The following is an 18,607-nucleotide window of genomic DNA, read 5'->3' as shown; positions in this document are numbered from 1 at the left end:
TGTAAGAGGGGATGTGACATTGGGGGGAGGCAATATTGTGCCAGATGATGAAAGGTTTCAGTGTGACAGAGAGACAGAAACAGGCGTCTTGCTGTAGAGGAGATACATAGTGAGAGAGAGAGAGAGAGAGACAGACAGACAGACAGACAGACAGACAGAGGAGTGATCGAGACTGAAGCCAGTAACAAGCGTGTTGCTGTAGAGGAGATACGTGGTTAACTAGTCTGAGGGGACTAGAAAAACCACTGGCTGAATTCATAACCAGGTCTAGAACTATAGGAATCAATGAAGGAACCAGGAATCAATGTAAACAATCTCACCACAAAAATAAAATCTTGTACTAGTGTTAGGAATCAATAATTTTCTTTTAACTCTAAGCTAAGCAAATTTGTGCTATAACTAGACAGGAAAGAAGAAAATACAGTAGCCAAACGCCAACAAAAGGATTATATTTACTACTATCTAGAAAGACAGGAATTTTCTGCAACTAGCAAATCATTATAAATACCCACTGTTTGAGTACTAAAATATATATATCAACAAAGCAACAAAGAATGAAGTCAGCAAAAGTCTGTTTTCTATCTTCAGGGAAGCCAACAAATATAAAACAAACTTCAAGAAAGAGCTGAGACTATTTTAAAGAATGATAAAAAAATAAAAAATACTAAATTGACAATAGGATTAGAAAATGCCATCGTAAGGCTTCCTTAAGAAAAGAAAAAAACTCTCACTAGCCAATATTTGACAAGACAGAACAAGGTGTATGAGGATAAAGAAAGCAAAACTCAGAACTGGCTGAGAACAACAAGATTCAACACTGAAAGACCGAAAATATCTTTTATGGTGTTACAGAAATGTTAACTACAGCAGAATAGGTTAGAGGATGTACAACCATAGCTGTGTTGTTAAGAAGTTCACACTGCAGCCATGTGGTTTTGGGGGTTGGTCCCACTGTGTGACACTGCAAGACAAGTGGCTTCTGCTATAATAGCCTTGAACTGACTGGTGTGCTACGAGTGAAATTGGCTGTTTGGCAGGTGAAAATTGTATGTACACAAATACATACATACACACACACATTATACACATGCACACATATATATACATATACAAACACACACACATATACATCCACATACACATACATCCACACATGCACACATATAAATCCACACACACAAATATACATACATATACACACGCGTACATATATACATATACAAATATACATACACATACATATATACACACACATGGCGGCGAGCTGGCAGAAACGTTAGCGCGCTGGGCGAAATGCTTAGCGGTATTTCATTTGTCGTTGCGTTCTGAGTTCAAATTCCGCCGAGGTCGACTTTGCCTTTCATCCTTTCGGGGTCGATAAATAAAGTACCAGTTTCGCACTGGGGTCGATGTAATCAACTTAATCCGTTTGTCTGTCCTTGTTTGTCCTCTCTATGTTTAGCCCCTTATGGGTAGTAAAGAAATATATATACACACACACAAATATATATATATATATATATATATATATATATATATATATATATATATATACATACACACATACACATATATACACACATATACATATACACACACACACATATATACATACACACACATGCACACACACATACACACACACACATGACTGAACTTCCTACTCTCTTGGACCTGGACAACCACTGGATCTTCATTTTCTCTCTCTATTTTTTTTCTTATTCCTTTCTGTCAAAGGGTGTAGGCTCAGAACATAAAAGACTTTTCCATTTTTCCCCAAGTGTTAAACTAATACCCCTTCTTGTTGTTCCTGCACCTGTCTTTGTCTTTGTTTTTCTATAGATTCAAACAATATATCATCATCACCATTCAATGTCTGATTATTTGCTGATACAGGTGGGATGGTTTGACAGGAGCCAGCCAGACCGAAGTCTGTACACAGACTTCTGTGACTGTTTTGGCAGGAATTATACAGCTGGATACTCTTCATTACACCAACCGCTCAGTAGAGTGGACTTGGTGCTCTTTACGTAGCACTAGCACAGGTGAGGTTAGTCTTGGCATGGTTTTTACAACTGGATGCCCTTCCAAACGCCAACAACTTTACAGTGTGGACTGAGTGCCTTTTAAGTGGCACCTGCACTGACAGGGTCACCATGTACTTGCAAGACAAAAAAAATCTTTTGAGAGGGAAAGGAACATTGGAGGAGGTAGTCGTGTCAGATGATGAAGTGTTATAGCAAGACAGAAACGGGTGTCTTGCTGTAGAGGAAGTACAAGGTTACCCAGCTGGAGAGAGAGAGAGAGATCAGGAACGAAGACAGAAACAAGTGTGCTGCTGCTACAAAGAAGATACATGATTACCCAATCTGAGAGAAGAGCAGGAGAAGAAGAGAGAGCATGGGAGACAGCAGGATACAGAAGGTGGCAAAATGATTGGGCATACTCACAAGAGACAGAGATCAGAATATAAATGGGATGGCTAAGTAAAAGAAAGGAGGGATATAGATGGTGGCAAGTGCCAGGGCATACCATTGAGGTTTGAGCGCCATAATATAAGTGACAAGATATCGCGAAAGAAGTGTGATTAAAGAGTGCAGAAGGGGATTGGAAAGTGAGATATATATATATATATATATATATATATATATTGGAGGTTATGAGATGTAATGGTGCCAGTGAGACCCAAAGATGTCAGCTAATGCTGAATAAGTGCTATGGATAGATCATCGTTAAATACTATTGGATTTTACTCATAAGATATTGGAATCTTATATGTTTACCATTCTGCCTAAATAATGGATCTACAAATACAATATCCCTGCATATCACATCTATTTTCATTCCTCTACCTCACTCGCTATTTCGTATCATTTCTAAATTAACTATTGCTTAACCATCTTCTCACACCGCCTCCAATGAAGGGATATAATAAATATCCTGGAAACAGCTGTAAGGACCTATTTATAAATGTTCTAAAATCTACACAGTTTTGTTTTTTTTTCTCATTATGAAAAAATGTTTACATATACATATATATATATACATACATATGTACATATTTGTATCTAAATATGGGGATGTGTGTATGCACGTGTGATCGAGGGTTCGATTCCCAGGCCGGCCAGCATGTTGTGGTCTAGAGCAAAAATACATCATTTCACGTTGCTCCAGTTGCCTTTTGACCAGAGGGAATGTTGGCATACTCGCCTAGTCATCAAGGTAGCGTCTTCCAAAGACTAAACCGATGCAAAACTCATTGTGTCCACCGACATGTAACAACATCTGATAGTCTGGTCGGGCATGTGGTCACGTGATATATATACATATATATATATATATAGATGGAAACTGAAAGGAGCTCGTCATATATGTACGTATTTATGTGTGTGTGTGAGTTTCTGTCCCCCTTCACCACTTGATAACTGGTAACTTAGTGTAACTTAGCAGTTTGACAAAAGATACCGACAGAATAAGCACTAGACTCAAGAAATAAGTCCTGGGGTTAATTTGTTTGACTAAAACTGTTCAAGGTAGTGCTCCAGTAAGTGACTGGCCACAGTCAAGTGACTGAAACAAGTAAAAGAATAAAAATAAATGTATGTATCTAAATGTATGTATGTATATATGTAGAAAATTCACAAAAAAAAAAAACAAAAGACAAAGTCAGGTGGTGTAGATAACAAACAGATGTATTAGTTTAATGTTCGGGAAAGGAAAAAGTCTTTAATGTTTCGAGCCTATGCTCTTCCACAGAAAAGAACACAGAAAGAAATAAGGAGAAAAAAATAAAGAATGTGTAGTGGCTAGCAATCAATCATGGCAAATGCTGGAAAAAGGGGTCACACAGGAGAGCTAGGAAAAAGGGGAGACGGTGAAGTAGTGGTGATTCCAAAACGAAGGTGTGCAGGTGTATAAGAGAGCATGTATATGCGTGTGGAAGAGGGCTGGTGACCCTGACATGTGCATGTGTGTATGTGTAAGTGTGTGGATGTGGGGCTGGGAAGTGGTCAGTGCTAGTGTGTGCATGGTGGTGTGATGTGATATGGTGTTGTGGTATGGTGGTGTATGGTGTAGTGGTGTGTGGTGTGGTGTGATGGTGTTGGGATATGGGGGAGGCGAGAGTTGGGAAAGCAAGGGTGGGGTGTGGGTTAAGCTGAGGGTGGGGTAGAGGTGAGGTATGTGGGTAGGCTGAGGGGGTATGTGGGAGGGTATGTAAAGGATGAGGTGGGGTGGGATGGTATGGATAGGGAAGTTGGGGTTGGATTGTGTAGGGGTGGGGTTATCAGGGAGGGGTGCCAATGAAGGGAGAGGGGGAATGGTGCACACTGCTAGTGGGGAGGCCATGCTTACACTGTAAAGCCAGAAAGAAAATGGCACGATCTGGCTCAAACTTTGATCATGTGACCACAATAGTACCACTTAAGAGCATGCATGCGCAGAAGGCAGAGTGACAATTAGAAAGATATGTTATGGCGAAAGTGCAGATAATTTTTGACTTCCCCTCATATATATTCACCATATCTGCCCCCATCCATTAGGGATAACTCCCTCTGAATCCATTTGTGAGTGAGGGTGCTCATCTTGTAAGTAATTTCATCCAAGTTCATATTCACCAGGTAGTCCAGACCAAACCATACCCCAAGTACCTTAACAGGGCTATCAGGTTAATGGTTACAGTGATGGCTGGCATGGACTTGCATTCTCCAAGAGCCGAGTAGCAAGTCCTATGACATGACCTGGTTAATGCATGCTTTTATTGTCACCTCATGTTTCTTCAATACAATTCCAACTATTTTGATTTCTTTCGATGTCTGTCATCATGACACTGAAGTCAACTGACATAACAATGACACAAAAGTGAAGGAACTCAGGAGGGATGAAAGAGGATACTTCTGTCACTCCAAGTTGTGAGTGAAAATGCTCCCAGCTGTTGACAGTGATAATCTTAAAAAACAATGAGTGTTAAAAAAAAAAAGATTCCAGCTTTTGAGAATTCATATTAAAATTAGGTTATCAGTTAGAAATCTGATAAGCAAACGATCACATTATTGACTCAGTAAATTTTAAAATACACGTTTCTTTTGTACAAAGATCACATAATTTGATAAACTAAATAAATATTAATTAGTTCAATTATAGAATTATGTTAGCAATGGAAAATATCTTATGTATGACTATTGATTTATATTACAACAGAAATTACTTCACAGGGATTTGTTGATTGATTAATAAGTTCTGAAAATGTAAAAGACATGGCTCAGTGGTTAGAGTGCCAAGCTTACGATTGTGAGGTTGTGAGCTCGAACCCCGGACTGGGCTGCGTGTTGTGTTCTTGAGCAAGACACTTTATTTCCCGTTGCTCCAGTTCACTCTGCTGTAGAGATGAGTTGTGACACCACAGGTGCTAAGCTGTATCGGCCTTTGCCTTTCGCTTGGATAACACTGGTTGCGTGGAGAGGGAAGGCCGGTATGCATGGGCGACTGCTGGTCTTCCATAAACAATCTTGTCCGGACTTATACCTGGAAAGGTAACTTTCTAGGTGCAATCCCACGGTTAGTCATGACCAAAGGGGGTCTCAGAAGCAGTTCATATAGACCGCATAACACACCAAGGTAGATGAATTAATCAAACAGTATATATACAAATCAATAATGATCTAAATTAATTTTCGAGTTCTAACCCCAAAGGAAAACATGGATGTTAAAGCTGGAAAACTATGTTTTCAATCTAGTAGGGTTTCATTCACTTAGGTGCCATAAAAACTACATGTTCTCAAAGATGGTTTACATGTCTGTATGTGCCCTGAATAAAATTACATGATGACATAGATTTAGCAAGAAATCATCTTTGTCATCACCATTATCATCATCATCATTTAATGTCCATATTCCATGCTGACATGGATTGCATAGTTTGACAAGACTCAAAAAATCCAAAGACTGCATTGTGCTTCAATGTCTACTTTGGCATGATTTCTATGACTGGATGCCATTCCTAACACCAGCCACTTTACAAAGAGTATGCAAGCTTTTTTTTTCCATGGTACCAGCATTGATGAAGAAGCCATATAGCCCTCGAGAATAAAATCCCCTTCAACTGAGGAGGTGGGGTGGATGGCTAGTGGTGAGGGGAAGGGCTACAGTAGAAGAAAAACTAAGTATAGAATTCTCTTTTTCTAGATGACAGAACTATTGCAGAACAAATCTAAGAGTTAGACATAACAATTACAATTTGTCAACTACTCACAGTTCACAGTTTCTTTATTTTATTGAAATGCATTGGTCCACTTTCAGTCATGTGGGGGTAGTCAGGATACTTTCACAACAATTAACGAGATAATCAGTGAATAGGAAAATTGAGTTTTAAACAAAAAGTGTATAGGTGTAGGAGTGGCTATGTGGTAAGTAGCTTGCTTATAAACCACATGGTTCTGGGTTCAGTCCCACTGTGTGGCACCTTGGGTAAGTGTTTTCTACTATAGCCTCGGGCCGACCAAAGCCTTGTGAGTGGATTTGGTAGACAGAAACTGAAAGAAGCCCATCGTATATATGTATATATATATATATATATGTGTGTTGTGTGTATATGTTTGTGTGTCTGTGTTTGTCCTCCACCAACATCGCTTGACAACCGATGCTGGTGTGTTTACACCCCCGTAACTTAGCAGTTCAGCAAAAGAGACTGATAGAATAAGTACTAGGCTTACAAAGAATAAGTCCTGGGGTTGATTTGCTCGACTAAAGGCAGTGCTCCACCATGGTCAGTCAAATGACTGAAACAAGTAAAAGAGTAAAGAGTAAAGAGTGGTGATCACAGATCAGAGTTTATATCAAAGAGTTTATCAGCAATCAGAGGAATGAAAGCTTATATATCAAAATGTTTATAGCTAAACACAAGACAGAGCTTATATCAAAGAGCCTACACATGAACAGAACCAAAACTGAAGAAAGAATTACTTGTAACGAAACTCTAATATCCCTCTCTCTCTCTTTTGGAGAGGCACAAGCACCTACACGCACATATACACACACGGCAGTAACTTCCGCCTGCCGAATTCAATCACAAAGCTTCGGTCAGCTCGGGGCTACAGCAGAAGATACCTACCCAAAGTGCCACACAGTGGGACTGAACCCGAAACCATATTAGCTATATTTTTCAGTGTCAGAGAAATAACAAAAAAAAAACAGGAATCTATACTGGAAGCTAAACCAAAAGATGTGAAAACAGTAAAATCATAAATAGGTTGACTGAAGGATTAAAATTTCAGATTTTCCCTATAAATGGATGACAACTGCATTAGGGAGTTCAATGTGAGTGCCTATATAGGGCTGCTTGCCCTGCTACAGATGGCAGCAAAATCTCCCTAAAATTACAACCTACCATCATAAATAAAGCAGGGCACAGTGGATAATTCAGTCCAGTGATATATAAAAAGATGGAATGATTGTGGTTAGGATAGCTTTCCTCATAAATCTACTCAATCAAAACTGATGAGGGACCAACCAAGCAACAACAATAACTAAAGTATAAAGTACAACCATTTAAAGGACAAAGACTATAAACTGTTTAGATAAAGTACTGTTATTTGATTCTAATTAATTGTTGCTCTAATGACCTAATTCTAATACTCTACTGGCCTAATTAGTTTAGGAAGGAAAGTGCACTGTAAACATCAAACACTAAAGTTTAACTAAAGTATACAAAGATACATATATAATAGATGCGATAATAAAGTGAAGGTGTATGGAATACACAGAAATCAGCAGTGAAGAGCAATTTAAGTATTATTTATGATTTTGTGAGTTAACTGAGCAAAACGAGAACATGATAAGCTAATTAAGCACAATACAATCCTATGTGCTAGTTGAGCACAACATAAAAGTTATTTGATGCAACTTGGTTTTGTGCCAGGAAAAGTATTTGCGATGACCTCTTCTTGGTGAGACAACTGCAGAAGTTCTTGGTTAAAAGTAAACCACCGTACTTAATATTCCTCAACCCAGAGAAAGTCTTTGATAGAGTCCCTCACTCTGATCTGGTTGTCATTGAGGAAGCTAAGACTTTACAAATGGCTTGTGAGAGTATTGAGGTGCTGTTAGTAAGATGAGGATTAACAATGAGTACAACTATGAGTTTAATATGCAAGTAGAAGTTCACAAGGACTTGGTTCTCAGGCCCACCTCTTTTTATCATAGACCTTCAGGCCATAACGGAAGAGTTTGACCCTTTTGATACCAACCTGGCTGAAACCACCTCTGGCTCTCTAGTACAAATGTCTTGTTTTCATAAGTTCTGAATTAAAATCTTCCACCAAACCTTAGTCACAATTTATGTTCCTAACACTAGCTTAATGATAACTAAGTTATTTTGCTAAATTCTTTATCATATTTAAAATTAACTGAAAAAAACACAGAGCATCTCAAAATAAATATGGTAACAAAAGGGTTAAGACTGGTTGTCATTGGGAACTACAAGATGCTGAAGACTTTGTTCTTATAGTTAAATCCAGAAATTCTAGATATGGAAGAAAAACCTAGAATCAAAGGGCCTCAAAATGAACTTAGCAAAGACCAAAGTTCTTATAAGTAGGAAAGCAAGCAAGAGTTTACTCTTTTCAGGTAAATAGCTTTGCTTGCTTCATTGAAAAAAAAGTAAGTAGAAATTTTGCAGTGTACCCAAAGCAAACTGGATGCACTAGAGATACAGTGGTATCAAAGACAGGTTAACAGAGAATATTGACTTTGTATATGGCAAATGCACTGTAGCAATGAATACTAGGGACATATGGAAAATGGATTTTCTCAAATGCCCAGGAGGATCCTTTGAAGTAGTAGATAGTTTCTGTTACCTAGGTGACTTAATTATCAGTGGTGGAGGATACTCTGAAAGTATAGTAGCGAGAATAAGAACTGGCTAGAGGAGTTCAGAGTGCTATTACCTCTGGTGGTAACAAAAGGACTTTCTTTCAGAGTGAAAGGTAGCCTGTATGATGTTTGTTTACAAACTGCAGGGCTACATGGTTGTGAGACATGGGCCTCGAATGTAGAGGAGATGTGAACACTAGAGAGGAATGAAGTTAGTATGATCTGCTGGACGTACAACATCAGTGTGCATGAACGATAAAGTACAAATGTGTTAAGAGAAAAAGTAGACATAAGGAGAATCAGACATAATTTGTAAGAGACTGTACTGGTCTGGTCACATGATACATATGGATGAGGACAGCTGTATAAAGAACTTGGTCAATGGGTGATAAATAGAGCATGAGAGCCTTGCCCATTGAAACTAGGTAAAATTGAGGTTCTGGAAGCATGTCTATATATACAATTGAGACTCTTTGTTTAAAATCCTCGCCAAGCCTGCCATTCCATCCTCATATTTCTCTATCAGTGATTTCTCCATCACTTGACTAACTGTGGTATACTGCTGCCATATTTTTATAATCTTTTCTGTGATACCAGTTATCTTTCTCTATACCTAAAACCACTTTACTTGACATCCATCCTTCATTCTTAACACTGTCCCTCTCCAACCACATTTTACATTGATCAGTCCACCACCATTATCTCTTTCCACAGCATCACCTACTGTTGAGATGCTCTTATCACCATGTCTCTCACTATCGCCATGATTCCTCTCCAACACTTGCTCATATCACCATACATCTGTTACTCTTCCCATGTACTATATCTGCTCCTCAACTCACATTCTTGCAACCTACCTACCCACACATTATCATTGCCCCCATCTTTCTATTATTACTATTCTGTTGCTCTTCACCATTTCTATACAGTCAATCAGTACCTACTCTCCTGAACCTTTTTCACAAATCCCCTGTATCACAGATCACTGCTCTGCTATTCACAACATTCACCCCTCAATCCAACCCAATCTCTGGTCGCCACCTACTCTCCCCTACCTTCCATCCAACTCATATTTATCATCAATCCTCCCCACTTACTTCAACCATTATTCAGCATTCAGTATATTCTCATACTCCTATTTCATCGTTTACCATTCCTCACTTTCACAATACCCTACACACCTCACTCCTCTTTGTGTTCTGCATCCAAAACCCATCCTGACACCTTGTCACTAATATCTTTGTCTCTTTTACCAGCTCCACACATATTACTCCTGCCCACTCTTGTACAGTGAGAGCACTCGTGTATCTCTTCTACAGCAAAAAACTTATTCTTTATAGCCTAACTTTTCATCACCCGGCATAAAACTGCCTCCCTCTCTACTGAAACAAGTATTAGTCATGTGAGCTCATGGTAATCTCACTAGTGCCGGTGCCAGATACAAAATCACCCAGTACACTATGTAAAGTAGACGGCATTAGGAAAACATCCACCTATAGAAAAGTGCTATATTTCTGGTAAGACAGCTGCAGGAGAAATACCTAGCCAAAGATAAACCTCTGTACTTGGCTTTCGTTGATATGGAGAAAGCCTTTGAGAGCATCTCCCAATCCTTTATCTGGTGGTCAATGAGGAAACTAGGGATTGATGAATGGTTAGTAAGAGCTGTACAAGCTATGTACAGGGACGCTGTCAGTAAGGTGAGGGTTGGCAACGAGTACAGTGAAGAATTATGGGTAGGGGTAGGGGTCCACCAAGGATCAGTCCTCAGCCCCCTCTTATTCATCATAGTCCCCCAGGCAATAACAGAGGAATTCAAGACAAGATGCCCTTGGGAGCTCCTCTATGCTGATGACCTTGCTCTAATTGCTAAGTCACTACCAGAACTACAAGAAAATTTTCAGATGTGGGAGCAAGGATTAGAATCAAAGGGCCTTAGAGTCAACCAAGCTAAAACAAAGTCTTAATAAGTAGGAAGGCAGACAAACCACAAATCCCTTCAGGTAGATGGCCCTCTTCAATCTGTAGAAAAGGCATAGGTAGAAACTCCATAAGAGGTACACAGTGTAAGCTATGGACACATAAGAGGTGCAGCAATATCAAAGGAAGGCTAACTGGGAAGATAGTTTTTGTATGTGGTAAATGCTCAGGTGCTATAAACAATGAAAATGTGCAGAGAACAGCTTCTGTCACATTCCAGGGAGAAAAACTACAAGCAATCGATAGCTTCCATTACCTAGGGGACCAAATCAGTAGCAGGGGTGGATGCTCTGAAAGTGTTGCTGCTAAAATAAGAATAGCCTGGGCAAAGTTCAAAGAGCTCCTACCTCTGCTGGTGACAAGGGGCATCTCGCTCAGAGTAAAAGTAGACGGTATGATGCATGTGTACGAACAGCCATCCTACATGCCAGTGAAACATGGGCTGTGACTGCCGAGGATATGCGTAAGCTTGCAAGGAATGAAGCCAGTATGCTCCACTGGATGTATAATGTTAGTGTGCATACATGACAATGTAAGCGCCCTGAGAGAAAAGTTGGATTTAAGAAGCATCAAATGTGGTGTGCAAGAGAGATGACTATGCTGGTATGGTCAAGTGTTGCAAATGAATGAGGACAACTGTGTAAAAAAAGTGTCATACCCTAGCAGTTGAGGGAACCTGTGGAAGAGGTAGATCCAGGAAGACCTGGGATGAGGTGAAGAACGACCTTCGAACGTTGGGTCTTACCGAGGCAATGACTAGTGACTGAGACCTTTGGAGATATGCTGAGCTTGAGAAGACCTGACAAGCCAAGTGAGACCATAACCCGTGGCCTATGTCAGTGGGTGTAACCAGCCCACTTATGAGTACTCCTCATTCACTGGACAATAAACTTTGCTTGTGATGACCTGTTGAAGCAAGTGAAATCAAAATTGCTGATGACAGTACACCTGATTGGCACTCATGCCTGTGGAGCATTAAAAGCACTACCTGAGCATGATCATTGCCAACATCGCCTTACTGGCACATGTGCCGGTGACACGTGAAAAACAACATTCAAGCATGGTCATTGCCAGTGCTGCTGGACTGGCTCCCATGCAGGTAGCATGCAAAAAAACACCTTTTGAGTGTGGTCGTTACCAGAACCACCTGACTGGCCCTCATGCCAGTGGCAGGTAAAAGCACCCACTACACTCTCAGAGGGGTTGTCATTAGAAAGAACACCCAGCTGTAGAAACTTTGCTAGATCAGATTGAGCCTGGTGCAGCCTTCTGGCTCACCAGTCCTCAGTCAAACCATCCAACCCATGCCAGCATGGAAAGCAGACATTAAACGACGAGGATGATGATGATTATGAATTTGTATTACAAGATTCCTGATGTGAAACCATGTGTTGAAACAGATATTGTTGTATTTTGGGGTGGTCATTTTCTTTCTTTTTTTGCCAAACACGCACTATATATTCATTCTTCACAATGTACATGAGTGAAAATATGAGCAATAATAAATGAGTGTAGAACGAATATATAGTGCATGTGTTTATTTTGAAAAAAAAAAAGAAAACAAAAGACAATCCCAAAATACAACAGTATATATATATATGATTTGCAGGTATTGTATACAAAGCATACCTCTATTCCAAAGTTCAAGTGATGATGATATTTTTATAATGAAAATATCTTTATCAATTAAGTATTAATCTTTATTGTCACTATCAAGCATACATATATATACTTACAAACATATATATATATATATATATATATATATATATCAGTTGATATGTGTATGTCTTAGTGTTCTGATTAAATAGATTAGATTGACAAATGAAACACTGTGAAAAGGCTTGTCTGATGACAGGTGTAATATTTTCTTTTACTTGAACAACACTGATCCATTGTTTTGTAATTAAGCAACATGATGATTTGAATAACTTGTTGTTAGTTTGAGGGTAAATATTTTGCGCTTTTTCTCCTACCGTCACGGAATATCTCTCCCAGGGATCTTACATTCACAGCATAGTGAAAACTGTGTTGCAAAGACTGGCCTTCTTCTTCAGAGGCAGATATATTTCAGTTCCTAGAACCATGTTGTTGCCACCCCCACCCCTTCCACCCACCGACCCACACATATCCCAGACTTCATCCAAAAATAGACTTGTTATGAAGTCACCCACCAACACACTCCAATCTCAGGCCCACATACATGTTGTGTCTTCCCTACAGTTACCACATTGATCTCTACTCTTCATAAGTGGTTTGTCTAAGATCACTTACACTTAAGCATTCCTAACTAATCGGTCTTTATTTTTCTTGTTACTCTACAGGCCCTGCATTAATTAATACACCATAATCCTTCATCTCCAGAAAGTCAACCCTCTGAAATTTGCTCTTTCCCCATATTTTTCTTGCGGGGAAAAGGAACTTTAACCACATGAATGTCACCAGTGTGGGAGGCATGTGAAGACCACACATAATCATTATCAGTTCACAACATTGTCCTAAAACCACTATCATTTCTTTACTTGATCCAAAAATTTAAAAGAAGACATGCATATGCACATAGATACACCACTTCTTGGCACCTTGGATGCTTTTAGCAGAGCCCACTATTGCAGGCAATCTGGTCAGGTCTCCAACTGAAACCTACTTCCCTCCTATAATTCTTGGAGGCTCTTTACCAAGTTATGTGCAATTTCCTTCCCTCCAAACTTCTTCTTGGTCATTTTGCTTTCATGGATTCCCTTGACTGTCACCATCCAATTCCATTATTATAAATTTGAATTGGGAGCTTGAGTCATAGTGAATCTGATTACACAACCATAGACACCACCCCTATGGATACATTGCAGTTAATCTCTCTTGATACAGTTTGGTGACCCTGACCATTTGAAATTCTAGGATTTCTCTGCTTAACATCAATGTAAGAAACATCATTGAGCTCTTCCACTACCTCTTTACAATCTGCCATACTGCAGTCCCATGACTTCACTGTATTTTTAGCAGGGTGCCTGAATAGATGCAATGCTTTGCCAAAGGACAACCTGTAACTAGACAAAGTACAGTCATCACTCCATTAGACATTTTCGAAATACTTGTATACCATTCATACTAAACAAAGAAAAAAAAAAACAACAGCATCAATATCCACATCAGAGTTCAATTTTAAGCAGTGTTACCAACTACATTTAATAAATATCAGCAAGTCAAGGCTGTCATCCACTTACGGTTCAACTTACAACTCTATTGAATTATATAAAATTAGAATGAAGAGCAAAACAAAAGGATTATGTACAAACTTCTCCCATAATATCCCTAGATGACTAATCACAACATGGCAATGTATTCAGCATAATTTTAGAACAAGACCATGTACAGCATGTATTTTTTTTTTTTACTTGCAGGATGTGGAAGAAGAGACAGTGCCTATGTCAAAACAACATCAAGTAATTTGAACAGATCCTTGAATTGCTTTCTGTTAGTTCCCTGTCATCATTTCATATCCATACATCGTGGTATGCGTATTGAGCTCCATTGTCTGTTTTAGCATGGTTTCTATGGCTTGATGCCCTTCCTAACATCAACCACTTTACAGAGTGAACTGGGTGCTTTTTTCATTGCTCCCAGCACTAGTGAGGTCAACAAGTAACTCAGAGACAAGACCCCACAACTGAGGGGAGGGTCATATTGAAGAAGGCAGTTTTATGCAGTGATTGAGAAGCTGAAGTATGACAAAGGGACAAGAACAAGTGCCTTGAAGTAAAGGAGACACATGGCTACTTTAGAGATGTAGAATATAGATATGCTCGTAATCCAAGCTGTTAGGTAAAATAAGCATGTGCCTAGAACACCAAGAGAAGGCAGCAACACAAATTCTTTTTTTTTTTGTTTTTGTCAGTATTGGATTTTTACTGGGGTAAATGGTGCAGCAGCCCCTCAGAAAGGAGGGAACATATATCTGCGTATGTATACACACACACACATATACATATATATAAAGAATATTATCAAAAATACATTACTATTAATATTTACCCCCACTTAAACTGGAACATTCTGTTAGAAAGAACTACACTAACAGAACACCCACGTTTAAGTGGGGATAAATATTAGCTCTTGATATGACCACTGCCTTTGTCGCTAACATATACAGGGTGTCCCAAAAGTCAGATGGGTTTCAGTTTTTAATAACTTCTTTAACTTTACAAATAAATGCATGCAATTTTGATACCATATAAAGGACATAGCGGAAATTAATATGCACAGGTCAAATTTTGCAACACCACTACATCACATATGAAAAACGACATCGCTTAAATGGCAGCCATTTTTAGCTTCGCACGCCCGTGCTCTTTCCAAAACTTGCACCATAACACCCTTAAGAGTTTCAGCCCCCACTTCTCTGATTTTTCTATTGGATGTTCTCCTTCAGTTACACCAGGGTCTGTCATTTAAGTGATGTCATTTTTCATGTGATGTACTTAAGTGGCAAATTTGACTTGTGCATATTAATTTCCATTATGTCCTTTATATTGTATCAAAATTTCATGCATTTATTTGTAAATTTAAGAAATTTATTAAAAATTGATACACATCAGTGACTTTTGGGATACCCTGTATTGTTATTAATATGAGAATGATTACATGTAAAAGATACTTCACCTTCATTCCTCTTTGGTGATTGTAACTTTGATCACAAGGAATCGGTGTCATCTACTCCTGGTTTCTCACTCAGCTTCTCTCTCTCTTGTTTCTTAAAACTGATAAGAGATTCTTTCTCCTACCTCAATTATCCTGCACATGGCTGCCTTTTTCTCTCTTCATCTATTCCAATATAGCTTTGAAGAGGTCAACGATATATTTTAAACTTGCCAATACAAGAAAATTGGAATCAGGCAGCTATCATAGAGGAGACTCAATGGTTCAATTAGCTGCAAATCAGAAACAGTTGTGTGATTGTCACTGCCAGTAGAGGTTTGATGGTATGTGGTTTGATGTAGCTACTAGTCTGGCAAGCCACAAGCTAAATGATGTTTCTCTGGTATTAGCTTCATAGACAGAAACTTTGTTGCCTCCAAGCTAAAAGACTTTCCAACAGGTCACTGACTGCATCATATCTATGTGTCTTCCCATCCAAAACAAGCAGCATGCCAGTTTCTTCAGTGTGTACACCCCCCAACTTTCCAAGCTGACCCTAAAGAAAAGGATAAGTTCTATGTTGATTTGCACAGCCTCTTCCAATGTATCTCAGCAGACAATCCTTGGTAACTTCAATACAAGAATGGGCCAAGATTCAGAAGCCCAGAAAGGAATTTTGGGCTAGTATGGTGTTGGGAACTGCAACAAAAATGGGTGGCTTCTGATGGAGCTTTGCACAAAGCAACAATTAACCATCACCAACACCCTCCTCCAACAGACAGTTTGTCTGCTACAAACTCAATGTCAAGAGAGTTGAGGCCCCAAAGTGAAAGTTCTAGATCAGCATCCTACATTCAGTTGAAATGAAAGCTAAATTCCAGACAAACCTCCTGCTAAAGCTCAAAGATCCCAGTTGTCCCTCAGACCACTCTTCTGAAGCGCTTTAGGAATACCTAAAAGCTGCTATCATGCAAACTTCTGAAGGATTGGGCCTCTCTACAAAAAAGAACAAGGACTGGTTTGACAAAGATAACTAAGAGATCCTGAAACTACTAGTAAAGACGAGATCTACCCATCAGACTCACCTCGCAAACCCAAGCTGTCCTAGGAAGAAACAACCTCCCACATTGTCTGCAACAATCTCAAGTGTAAAAATTCCAAAACATCCAAAATGAAGAGTGGATAAATCTCACCAAAAGAACTTTGCAAAGACTCTAGAGGTTAGTGCAAAAATACAGAAGTCCTTCATCAACCCACACCATAGCAAGAATACCAATCTCTTGCATCATCATCATCATCATCAGGGAGACTGAACAGACAGCAAACCAGTTCACCAACCTAGAGTGCACCATCTCATTAGTTGCCAAAATTAACAAGGAAGTTAACAAGAGACTATCCAAGACAAACAGCACATTCAGCAGACTATACAAAAGTTTGAAAGGGACCATGATCAGTGTGCACAGATCAATCGTTCAGACTACCATCTTGTACTGCATAGTCGTGAGTCATATTGGTACCACCTGTGACTCCTTGAGCGATTCCATTAGCACCATATTTGCACCATCCACTGGAGTAATTTTGTCACTAGCGATGATGTCCTAGAGCAGATAATGGTCACCAGCATCGAAGCAACTCTGTTATGCTGGATAGGGCATGTCACCAAGATGGAATATCATAGACTTCCCAAGATCATGCTGTATGGTAAACTCTCCTCTAGTCACCATGATAGAGGAGCACCAAAAGAGGTACAAAGACTCTCAAGAAATACTTTGGCACCTACTGCATCGACCACTAACAGTGGTCTGTTCTTGGCGCTTAGAAGTCTGGCATCTCACAGTCCTCTTGAAGACATGCACAAGATCATCCTTGCAGATAAGAGGGAAAATAAGAACATTACAACCAACCCTGATCATTCATCTTATCTTCCCCGAGCAGGCTCTACAGTCGTGCCTCTTTGTCGCGAATTGGACTCGCCGGGTATCAACGAGAAATGTATTTCAATATCAGAAAGAAATGAATGAAATAAGTTTCATTTCGTAAATATTTATTGATACTTTGTTTTTCAATTGACCACTAACATGGATTTGCGCAGGCAGAATTGTCTTCAATAAAGTTTTGTACATGTAGTTTTTTTTTTCCTAATTTTTTTTTTAAATTGCCTTAGTAAATAATTTGTTTACATTGTTTATTTAGAGACAAGTTACATTTAAAATAGTGTAAGGTCTAGAAGAATACTATTTGTAATCTATTATTTCACATTCAGCGCTGGTCTTAATATCTTTTGTCAGACGATTACTAAAGAAATGCCGAGAGGGAACAAGCGCTGAGTTTGTGCTTCAAGAGTTTTAATCCCGCCTTGTCTGTAACGCATAACAGACAATGCTTCGCGAAAATTTGATTTATATATATTGTATATAGACAACCGAAAAATAATACAAAATATCTTTTTAAAATATGCATTCTGAAAAGAAAATGTTAAGTGGAACATCAAATAAATTATGTAAAGAAGCTGAACACTTTTTTTTTATCAACAAAACAAACTTCATCCTTATCTTTTACAAACACATACACCCGTATGCATGGTCTCTCTTTCCCTATAGAAATTGAAGTCATTCTGAAGTACATTTTTAAAGTAAAGAAAAATAGATACGATAGAATTGTTAGTAAATTATAGAAAACGAAAATTAAATAAATAAAAGTTCATTATAGAATAATAAACACACCCTTTGATCTGTTCTTGTAATTTTCGAGTCTCCATTGTGAAGTACGAAACTAAACTTCTGTTCATTAATCAATCGACAACATACTCATTTATATCCGGTTTTTAATAATTTCAAGTGAAATTTTTTTTAATATTCATTAATCTACCACTATTAATAATATTTGTATTTAAATACTATGGATAATTGTTCGGTTTACATTCGTAAAAAAAAAAAAGTAAAGGGACATAACTAAATTCACTAAAGTATGATATTTTATTCACTCTTTTCACCCATCATCATCTTCGTTTGTTCCTTCGCGAGCCATGCCGGTTTCCCGGTTTCCTTGGCGTATAGGTTCCCCACCTGACCGGGATGCCGGTCCGTCGCAGGTGAGCTGCAATATGCAGGAGGAAAGAGTGAGA

The 18,607-nt window shown here is 38.8% G+C and overlaps 1 protein-coding gene across 1 annotated transcript in view; it reads right to left on the bottom strand.

The window, feature by feature from the left end:
- LOC115222576 (mitotic-spindle organizing protein 2) overlaps positions 1-18,340 on the bottom strand; it is a 66,528-nt gene extending 48,188 nt beyond the window's left edge. The window contains exon 1 of the mRNA XM_029792854.2: positions 18,207-18,340. Within this exon, the coding sequence (XP_029648714.1) occupies positions 18,207-18,271 (65 nt within the window). The 5' untranslated portion in view covers positions 18,272-18,340. The remainder of the gene's footprint in view (positions 1-18,206) is intronic.
- Positions 18,341-18,607: the final 267 nt, after the last annotated feature.

Source organism: Octopus sinensis, linkage group LG20 (assembly GCF_006345805.1).
Source record: "Octopus sinensis linkage group LG20, ASM634580v1, whole genome shotgun sequence".
Taxonomy (NCBI): domain Eukaryota; kingdom Metazoa; phylum Mollusca; class Cephalopoda; order Octopoda; family Octopodidae; genus Octopus; species Octopus sinensis.
The sequence above is the reverse complement of the archived record's forward strand: the minus strand, read 5'-3'. Positions and strand labels throughout refer to the sequence as shown.